General features: G+C 39.3%; 1 protein-coding gene across 1 annotated transcript; it reads right to left on the bottom strand.

Annotated features, from left to right (window-relative positions):
- Window positions 1-6550: 6550 nt before the first annotated feature.
- On the bottom strand, window positions 6551-9989 carry LOC309563164 (trypsin-like; the record flags this gene model as incomplete). Its single annotated transcript, XM_082267498.1, has 5 exons — window positions 6551-6700; window positions 6990-7126; window positions 7776-8029; window positions 9645-9795; window positions 9950-9989. The coding sequence occupies 5 exons, from the start codon at window positions 9987-9989 to the stop codon at window positions 6551-6553; spliced, it is 732 nt and encodes a 243-aa protein (XP_082123624.1).
- Window positions 9990-11395: the final 1406 nt, after the last annotated feature.

Below are 11395 nucleotides of genomic sequence, written 5' to 3'. Positions count from 1 at the left end.
GATATATTTATAATATTGATTGAGAGTTTAATAAAAGACCACATAGATGAGTTCTTGCTGGAAAAAAACATTTTAAGCAAAAGTCAACATGAATTCATGAGAGACAGAAGTTGTCAGACAAATGTGATTTCTTTTTATGAGGAGGTAAGTAAAACATTGGACAGAGGGATGGCTATGGACGTAGTATACATGGATTTTGCAAAAGCATATTACACAGTTCTCCACACATGGCTAATGTATAAGGAAAAGTCTACAGGCTTGGAAAAATCAGTTTGTAAATTTATAGAAAACTGGCTAAAATATAGAATTCAGAGAGTAGTGGTTAATGATTCTTACTCTAAATGGTCTAAGGTTATCAGTGGTGTACCCCAAGGCTCAGTGATGGGACCCTTACTTTTTAATATCTTTATAAATTATATAGGGTCTAGGATGAAAAGTACCATTTCAGTCTTTGCAGATGACACCAAGCTTTGCAGTGGAATAACTTCCAACTTTCAAGCTGACCTCAATGCACTGTTTCATTGGGCAACTATGTGGCAAATGAGGTTTAATGTTGATAATGTAAAGTTATGCACTTGGGGGCTAAGAATATGCATGCATCATACATACTAGGTGGAGTAGAACTGGGGGAATCCATAGCGGAGAAGGATCTGGGTGTTCTGGTAGATCATAAGCTTAATAATAGCATGCAATGCCAAGCTGCGGTTTCCAAAGCAAACAAAGTCCTTTTTTGTATTAGGAGAGGTATGGACTCCAGAGAGAGAGATCATTTTGCCCCTGTACAAATCATAAATAAGACCTCATCTGGAATATGCAGTTCAGTTTTTGGCACCAGTTCTTAAAAAGGATATCAGGGAATTGGAGAAAGTGCAGAGAAGGGCAACCAAACTGATAAGAGGCATGGAGGAGCTCAGCAATGAGAAATGATTAGAGGAACTGAATTTATTCTCTCTGGAGAAGAGGAGATTAAGGGGGGATAAGATCAACATGTATAAATACAGAAGGGGTCCATATAGTGAAGTTGGAGTTGAGTTGTTCACTTTAAGGTCAATACAAAGGACAAGGGGGCACTCTTTACATCTAGAGGAAAAGAGATTTTGTCTCCAAATACGGAAAGGTTTCTTCACCGTAAGAGCTGTGAGAATGTGGAATAGACTCCCTCCAGAGGTGGTTCTGGCCAGCTCACTAGATTGCTTTAAAAAAGGTCTGGATTCATTCCTGGGTGTACTTAATATAAGTGGGTACTAATTTTTTTTTAGGTAAAGTTGATCCAGGGAATTTTCAATTGCCTCTCGGGTGATCAGGAAGGAATATTTTTCCCCTGCTGTAGCAATTCGGATCATGCTTTGCTGGGGTTTTTCGCCTTCCTCTGGATCAACTGAGGGTATAGGATTGTGTATATGGGATTGTATGGTTGGGTTTTCAATACTGTTTTTTTTTTTTTTTTGTTGGTTGGTTGGTTGAACCAGATGGACTTGTGTCTTTTTTCAACCTGACTAACTATGTAACTATGAATATGCATGCATCATACATACTAGGGTGAGTACAACTGGGGGAGTCAATGGTGGAATGGGATCTGGGTGTTCTGGTGGATCATAAGCTTACTAATAGCATACAATGCCAAGCTGTGGTTTCTAGAGCTAGAAAAATCCTTTCTTGTATAAGGAGAGGCATGGACTCCAGAGAGAGAGATATAATTTTGCCCCTGTACAAATCATTAGTAAGACCTCATCTGGAATATGCAGTTCAGTTTTGGGCACCAGTTCACGAAAAGGGTATTAAGGAACTGGTGAAAGTGCAGAGAAGAGCAACCAAACTGGGTACCAACATTAATAGGTAAAGGTAATCAACAGAATATCCGGTTTCCTGTTAGGGGATCAGTAAGTAAACTTTTTCCCCCGCTGGAGCAAATTGGATCATGCTTTATTGTTTTTTTTTTTTTTTTTACTTCCTCTGGATCAACTGTAGGTATAGGATTGTATATTCAACCAGATTACCTATGTAACCATGTAACTATATTGTCACCATATGGACTTGCTCACATCCATGTTTGGATTGTTCTTCAGAGAGCATTTGACATGCAATGAGGAAGCATCTGGGTTGATTTACTAAAGGCAAATAGACTGTGCACTCTGCAAGTGCAATTGCTCCAGAGATTAGAAAATGAGGTAACGCTTCACTTTGCAAACAATACCCAATCACATGCAAGGAAAATAAAGAAAACAGCATTTTTGCTTGCACATGATTGGATGATGGAAGTCAGCAGAGCTTCTGCTCATTTACTAAACTCATGTGGCCTGGTATGGTTCTGGCGGGAACGGTGCTCGCATGTCCCCCATCTTTCCTAAACCTGCTGGGCTGCATGCTCAGAAAAATAATTGGTATAGATTTTGAGGGGACCCCATGCTGTTTTTTTTGGGGGGCATGGGGTTTCCCTTAGAATAAAAACCAGACCTGAAGGCCCACGTTGTTTTTTTTCTGAATTTTCAGGTGTCAGTGGGGAAGCCAGTTGGCAGCTGATGATTCATCGGTTGTTAAGGATGCAGTGGCCGGCTTCCCAGCCCGCTGCTTAACAACCAGCTTTTCTTCACACAGAATTTGAGTCAGTCAATCATTTATCAACCAATCCAAATTCCAATTGTTCTGAAAATTCTAAATTCGTTACAGAATAAATAAATGAAACAAATTTTAACGAATTTCAACAAAATTTGTTACTATTTAATTTGGAGATTTAGATACATCTGAATCTCCGAATAACAAAAACTTAGTCTGAATTTTTATTCAGACTGAAACAAATTGCACATGTCTAGTAATTAATCACTGCAAAATGTCTTTAAAACAAATAAGGTAACTCCTTCCCACCCTTTATTTTAGCTAATATACTAGGGGGTATGAAGTTCTGTCCGATCATATGACCCTTGAGATTGGCGGTCCCATTGGTCACATGATTATGGGCTGGTCCTGTTGGCTCCTGATCATTACTAGAGACAAGGAGACGTCTTTGACAGGTTGGTCGCTGTGCTGGGAATGTACAGTGAGGGTGTTCTCAGTATAGAAACCTCTGTCACCCATGGATGCAAATGTGTGGTGTTTTAGGAGTTGAAGCCCACCCTCTTTGCAACAGGTTAGGTTTATTTGGCAGAGGGAATTTAAAATGTAGGTGAATTGCACTAATTGCAGAGAATATTGGGGTATAAATGGGGTATAAAGCTGTTATATTTTTTTCTGGCAGGACCAGCTGAAATAAACTTATTAAACAGATATAATGAAATCCTTTTGATTGTATACTAAAAACAACATTTCGGGGAAAGAGGGCTTGGCCATTGAAACACACGTCAGTTAATGCAAAACTCAGTGACAGAGGATGACTTTATGGTCCTTTATGGTCCTTTATTGGTCATTTGTATCTAGTGATATAAAAGGATCAAAACTAGGGATGGGCCGAAAACAGTGAACCCCATTGAAGTCTATAGGAGCTGAACAGGAAAAATCAAAAGTGCCCATTTTGAAGGCTTACATGCAAGCCCCAAAGCACCCCGCCCCCCGAGTTGAGGGCATGTGGCCTGGTATGGTTCAGGTGGGGGGGCACTCGCTTGCCCCCCCCTTTCCTGACCTGCCAGGCTGCATGCCCAGATAAGGGTCTGGTATAGATTTTGGGGGGGACCATTTTTTAAAATTTTGGCGTGGGGTTTCCCTAAAATCCATAGCAGACCACAAGGTCTGAACGGCTGAACAGGCAAATGTTCGGCCCAAACTCATGATCGGGCCAAACTGTTCGCCCAACCCTAATCAAAATGGGGATGTGTTGTGTTTTACATACTGGTTTCAAGTGATCTTGTGAATATTATACGTTTTTTTAAGGCCGGTTAACTCTCTGTTTTGTTTTTGGTCCAGTTTGAAGATTTTCCCAGTCCTGCGACAGCTAAAATACAGAGAACACTACTGTCTGATTGGGTTCTATTGGGGCATGTGAAGGAGCGTTTAGGCCCCTTTCAAATGGGCTTTCTGATCGGGTCAGTCAGTCAGTTTTTCAGGCAGACCAGATCGGACCGTGCACTCTCCCCTATGCGGCAGCCAATGCCAGCGGTGACGGGTCCACTGCCATCCGCCACTATCTGATCCAATCCTGTCTACAAAATCCAGAGGAATGGTGTTCCTATTTTCCATCCGTAGCATTGGATAGGTTAGAGTGAAGACGGACTGGCGGTACATTTTCACCCAACTTCCCCATAGAGGAGAGCAGGACTGTGTTTGTCTCCACTCTGCACAGTGAGCAAAGACAGACCTGTCATCCGCCTGCTCAGCGGGGATCAGTGGAGAAACAGAGGCGCCTGTGTGGAAGGGGCCTAACAAGCCAGGACAGTACAAATATCCCCCAAATTAGCCTTCTTTTGAAAGTAGACATTCCAAGGGATTTAGTAAGGAGCATGGTGAGAGTTTTTGAAGTTATCATTTTTTTTACTGCTTTTTTATTTTTTTATTTTTTTTAACTAAACAGTTCCCTAGCTCGTCCAAATATGAGGTAGCTGAGATTTGAGCTACTTAAAAGCCATCACAATGTATAGTCAGGGACTTGGAAGACTTTAGCATGGGCATTTATGCAGAGTTGTTGTTTATTACAGTCATGTGTACCTTAGTGGTTTTGGCAGAATTTATTTAGCAGACTAAATTTTAAGCTAAATCACACATTTTGGTCTATCTATGTTGAAATGCTTGACCCAACCGTACACACCTAAACATAAACTAACACTGTATATGTAAAACATTACAGCCATTTGGCTGAATGAGCGGGTCTATTCGTTTAGGTTAGTTGATGCCAACAGTTCTGGAAATTTAGCTATTGTAGTGTGGCAGAACTTGCAGAGTATTTTTGCTTAAATGTCTTCCTTAAAAGAGTGTTAAGTGATCAATGATATGTTTGTAAGATTGTATCTCAATAATTACCTATGTTGTGAAATTAAATGTTAATGCAGAGAACAGGGATCGTGGGACTTTAAATAAGGCAGGTCAAGAACTGAGATATACAAAAATAGAATCTATTTATTATACATACAGTGATTGATACAAATGTTGACAGTGTGATGGACTCCGGACACCCCGACTGGGTATCTCTGCCAAGAAGCTGCTTCCTAAGCTCTGGAACACGAGATCCGTGAATCTGGCTATAGTTACCCCAAGAACTAGACAGTGCCAGTTTTAGAGTAAACCAGAATAAGAACTGCTTTTTCAAACACAGGCACAAAGAGATATACACTGTGGGACAACCCCCGCTCCACATACACACATACATCCCATAATAGGTTGATCTTAAGGCAGACAGAAACAATAGAACAATTGGATACAGGTACTTAACAATAACAAACCCCACCCCACCTCACTATCTAGCAAGGGTCTATGAGAGACTCCAACAATATTCAAGCAATCTGAAAAGTCAAATTGTTTATCTTTATATATTTCTTGAGGGATATTGTTCAGAATTATTATTGTCCCAAGTAAAAGAGGCCCTTCATTCTTTCAACACAAACCACACATATAGAACCCAGGATAACCGGGGTAACACGAAATGCTGAGTCCTGTGTGGTTGTACAGCGAGTCTGATTAGTGCAGACCCAACTGGGGTTCTTGGTCACCCTTTGCCCCTAATAGACACAGGGTGACTTACACATAAGAGGGGCCGGGGAAGCTGGACTTTTACGAATCTCCCTCAGTACCTTTGAATTTCCCATGGCTTTGGGAAACACATTATCAGACACTAATCTCTACCTATCTACTTATTAGCATATACTTTTCACTTTTTAATGTATATATATATATATATATATATATATATATATATATATCATTTTTTTTTAGATTAACACCTGTCGACATGTATGTTCACTTCTCACGGAATGAGGCCATATGTACTGGTTTGCCTTCCGACTGCCTTCCCAACTCTTCCCTCCCCTCCTCCCCCTTTGGAATGGGTGCTTCATCTTTGCCATGACCCCAGATCAGACTTCTGCCCTGGTGCGTTCATTCATTACACCCCCCAAATGCTGGGTATATTTTTGATGCCGACATGTGTAAGTGATGAGGCAAAATTGTTTATTTCTTTTTTCTTTGAGATTTCATGTATTTTTATACAAACCCACATGTTATACATTTACAGGTAATTCTTTGGCTTTAAGCTCCTGATGAGTGGACAGGGATCCATGAAACGTGTAGAGCTACTTAGATGCATAGTTGCAACATTTAGTGACGACCATGTACTTTTTTACCAAATATATCTTATTACTATTATAACAATGTCTTTACTATATGTATTTTTTGTGTCAGCCTTTTTTGTATACATGTCTGCATCATATTTGTAACTGCTGTCAAGTGTTTGCTTTAACCATTAGGGATGGAGGCACTGTATTTTCTTGGGATCATATTCCTGTCTTTGAAATTAAATATAAGTGCAGCTGATTTTTAATATAACACACAATACATTTCAGGTTCTTATAATATTTTATTCACATTCCAGCTGATATATAGCTGTGGATAGATAACATGAAAAGTCTAGTATTTAGTTGGCAGCCTGGGTGCTGGCGATCCAGGAGTTGTAGTTGCAGACCTTGGTGTAGACACCGGGGTAGTTCCTCTGGGCACAGCCGTATCCCCAGGAGACAACACCCTGGAGCTGTCCATTGCAGACCACAGGGCCACCAGAGTCACCCTGAGAAAAGAAAAAAATATGTTTAAATTTAGAAAGTCATGTTATCATTAAAGGACTCTCCAAACACAATTGAGACAAAGAGGTTCTCATTCCAAAGTCTATTCTTCTTGACATTTTATTGCATATATTATTCATTAAATATTGAACACAGATATCTAGGCAAATCCAACTTTCCTGACAGCAAACCACTTATACATTTCTTAGGGTACAACATGTGCAGAGACATGTTCAACGTTTCATAAAGTTAATAGCTCTAATATTTGAACATGAAACATATTAGCGAAGTTACCTGGCAGGAATCCTTGCCACCTTCCAAGTATCCAAGACAGATCATGTTGCCAGTGATCTCACCAGGGTAAGCATTGCTACACTGGGAAGCAGTCAGAATGGGGGCATTTAGACACTGCAGGAGGTCAGGGTAGTTGGCTGCAGAAAAGAAGAGACATAATAAATTACATAGAAATAAATGGATGAGTGAAAATGTTGATTATACTAGGAAGTAAAGCAAAGATGAAGCCTCTAAGCGGCTGTTAGTCAACCAGTTTAGGGAAAGGTCTTAAGTAACTGTTAGCTGAATTTGGTATGCTCACACCAAGCTAGACCCCAATTACGCCTAAAGCTTTTTTTTTCTCAGATTCTTCCCTATATTTATCCATATTCCTTGGATAAATATAGATTATGGAATTGTTAAAAACCGTGCATTTCATTTCTTTTTTTTGCCATCTGTGTGTGATTGGGGAGATTTTTTTCTTGCTTCCTGTCCTGTAGGAATACCAGGAAGATGGAGGACATCTCTTCAAAGTGAGAAGAAATCCCCACTCATACCATTGGATGATTTACCTTATATTCCTCTTCTGGTGACAGCTAAAAATTTTGCATATAACTTCACATTTAGGGCAGTGCTATTGAACACCAGGGAAAAATAGAGCGAGAGAAAATCCCAAGTGGAGACACAGACAGCAATACAATCCCTTCAACATTTTATCTAGAAGAAAATATCCTCGCTTTAGATACACTTTAGCTTAACAAGTGGCTAAGGAGATTAATGGTCAGTTATACAACTGCCTTGACTTACTTCCACTGCTGAGAGTGTTGCCCCATCCGGAGATCAGGCAGCTGGACCCGGCAGCAGCACAGCCACTGGGCAGAGACACAGTCTTGACGTAGGAGTTGAGGGTGGCAGGGGAAGCTAGCTTGATCAACAGAATGTCATTGTCCAGGGTTCTGGAGTTGTAGCTTCCATGTCTGATGACCTTGGCAGAGTTGATGAACTGTTCGGTGCCCTCAGAAGAAGCAATGTTGTGTTCTCCCAGTCTGACCTGAAGGCTCCTGGATAGACATAAAGAGTGTGCAATGAAGTTATGGAATCCAGATCTACTATCTAATCTGCATTGGACATTTAAGAGTGATGTAGGCTGAAAATAGTTACTTTTCTATCCATTTAATCCAAACTCGGGGCACAAAGTTTTCATTTAAATTTATATTTTTTTGAAGAGTCAGACAAATATCCAAAAAGTTACATCCCCTAAACATACAGAGGAAGCATGATGATTGAATCTGAGGTCTATATTTCATAGTGGTAAGCTAAGCTATGTGTCACGATTACACATACATATGTGACTGAATGAGAAGGTGATCACTATTCACTGTGGATGTTAAAAGTTTCAATATCAACACGCTTAGAGGATCCGCTGTCTACAAGTCCTACAAAAGGATATATAAATCAACATTGTGTGGACAATGTTTCCTTCTAGTCTATGTTTGGGAAAGCAGCCCTCAGCATTGGGAATCTGGCAAACTTTACAATTAAATGTTTTTTCATCTTACTAGTATATGCTTGTTGTTTGAAGTTTGAATAAAATTATGTAATGTCCACCGCTATCGAGATTTTACTTTATTAACACTAATTTGGTCAACATTATCATGTCGAATAGAGCTCCATGTTTACTTTTAAGTCCCATAAAATTATCCTGTGACAAATGTATAACTTTCTGCCTTGTATACAGTGTATGTCGGCAATAGAGGCTACACTCAACATTCAGTGAAGGAGAAGTTGAAATGTTTTTGCATTATTTTCCATTTTCTTTGAAAGTGAGTTTGCCAGGACAGAAATATGGATGCTGCCTACGATTTCCAGCATAAATGGCAGTGAGAGAGGTTTGGAATGTCTATAAGACCACCAGGGATGCTTACAGAATTGCATCAGCAGTTTTGTTTTTTTTTCTGTAAGAGAATTTATACCATGGGAATAAGGAGGACCATGGTTCATGGTAAGCACTATGGATAGTCTTAGGCTGACCATAGACAGATCGGAATTCAGCTGGTTCAGCAGGAACTGGCCAAATTTCTATCCATGAATGGCCATTCGCATTCATGGGAAGCCGATCTACATGTCAACTTTTCATGAATAGACTTGTTGGTATATTTTCACTTAGTCAGCTCATGTAGCCAATCAGCTGCAGCGCTGATCGGTATATGCTGACATTGGGAGAGTCCCGCCCTCAGAATGCAATGACACAGCAGGGAGGACATCCAAATACACCTTGAATATGTGAATGGGAAACTTAGTTCAGTCTTTTTTTTTGTTCAGCCAACTGGCTAAATGAAAAAAAAAAGAAAACGAAGCCATGTATAGCTAACTTTTTTATTTGTCCCAACTTGTCACTTTTGTAGGACAACTCGGTCTGCATGTCAATAGGGTGAAGAATATAAAAATTGAAATAAAAAAGGAAAGTATACTTAATATTTAATGACATGTAATAATCTAATGCAATACCAGAATTAAATATTTTTGTGATAGTAATCTTTTAATATAAAGTAAATCAAGAAATCAGACCAACCAGTCAGCCCCTCTATAATCAAACTAACCATACAGCCAGCCAGTTAGACAATTATGACTCCAAACTATCCTAGTACAAACTGTTGCCATCACAATTCTACTTACGCCTTGTAGCAGTGAGCAGCGGAGATCACCCACAAGGAGTTGAGGAGGGCTCCACCACAGAAGTGATATCCAGAGTTCAGAGATACCTGGTAAGGGACGGAGTTCTTGGCGCAGGTGTAACCTCCAACGATCTTATCATCATCCAAAGCAGCTGGGAATAAAATACACGGTGTCATTCAGAAACTCTATGTAAAACTATTAAGACCAGCAAAACTACAAAATAAGAAGTACTTTGTGCATTTGTTAGCATCTATATTGCTGCATACAAGGATTTTTCCTTTTAAGTAAAGGTAAAGAGGACTCACCAGCTGCTCCGAGGAGCACACAGATCAGAAGGAGTTTCATGGTGTTTAGGTGACCAGTGAGTGACCATTTGGACTGTAACATGGGTATTTATATGTTTAGCTGCATGCCACCTATCTGTGTCAGTATGTGTAAACTTCTGTTAATGTATAGACAATATTTTCAAAATATACCTAAAATGGGTACATTTATCAGCAACCTTGAGATAAGGTTTTGGTCATGGAAGGAAAACTTTATCAAATGTAAATGTAATTTTTCACTCTACATATCCACAGGAAACGTGTACAGATTATAGTTACATTGGTCCTCAAAGACAAATTAAGTTGTTACAGTGGTAAAAAAAAAAAAAAAATTAGGAAAAATATTCTATGCTATTATAATTATTTTCTATGCAGAATCAGAAGTTCATTTACACCTATCTTATTTAGGACAGTATACAATCACATATATGCATAAAAAAAATATTTTTATTTTATTTTTTCCTTTCATGGTTATGTTATTGATGAACTTTGTAGTATACTACTTTATTAATATCAGATTATATTTTATTTTTTTTTAATTATTACTTTTGTCACTACAGTCTTTGATTTAAATGTATATCAACTTAAATGACAGTTCTCTCATATGATAGAAAAGGCTGACATTTTATGAAAGCCAATCTCTGGACAGATACACTATAAAAGATACATATTAATGCAGCTCTATATTCATTAATACATCCGGAAACTGATTTTATTTAATTGCAAGCAGTGTAAATATCTGAATGTAACTTGGTATCAGGCATTAACAGTCCCTGTACAGCAGAGCTTAGAGAAGGGTAGAGAGAAGCAGCACAGTACACCAATCAGATGTGCCACAGTACAAGGAGGCAGTCCAATCACAGGGTGCGGGTGGGAAGGAGACCCTTAAGTGCTACTCCAGGTCGGAGACTCAAAAAATGCTAAAGTCATGGAAGAACCTAGTAAAGGATTCCCCCTTCAAATTCACAGCCACTTGGGCCTGCTGAATCCATTAATGCACCACTCATCATTACTAAAGCTTTTTGCTTTTTTACTCCCATGTTTAACCTCTCAATGGGAAAATGATCATCATGCCTGATTCTATACACACACACACACACACACACACAAACCTTTTGGGGGATTCAGCTGGTCCATTTTTTCTCTTTACGTTTAACATGTCTTTCATTCCCAATCTCTTCATTCCCCTACTATTAATTCCTATTAAACCCCAAGTGCCACCCCCTTTTTTTTTAATTCAGCCCCAGCTAGGAGGGTTTCATTAGCCATTGTATTTTGTCTCCTTTTTGCACTCCTTATATCCCTGGCAAACCCTCCTACCTCAACTAAACATGCTTTTAACATGGCTCCCCAAATCATCACGGATGGTGAAAAATGTTGCATTTCATTTGGAAATCAAGATCCCAGAGTCTGGAGGAAGACTGGGAG

The sequence above is a fragment of the Pelophylax lessonae genome (assembly GCF_965119305.1).
Source record: "Pelophylax lessonae genome assembly, chromosome: 9".
Taxonomy (NCBI): Eukaryota; Metazoa; Chordata; class Amphibia; order Anura; family Ranidae; genus Pelophylax; species Pelophylax lessonae.
The sequence above is the reverse complement of the archived record's forward strand: the minus strand, read 5'-3'. Positions and strand labels throughout refer to the sequence as shown.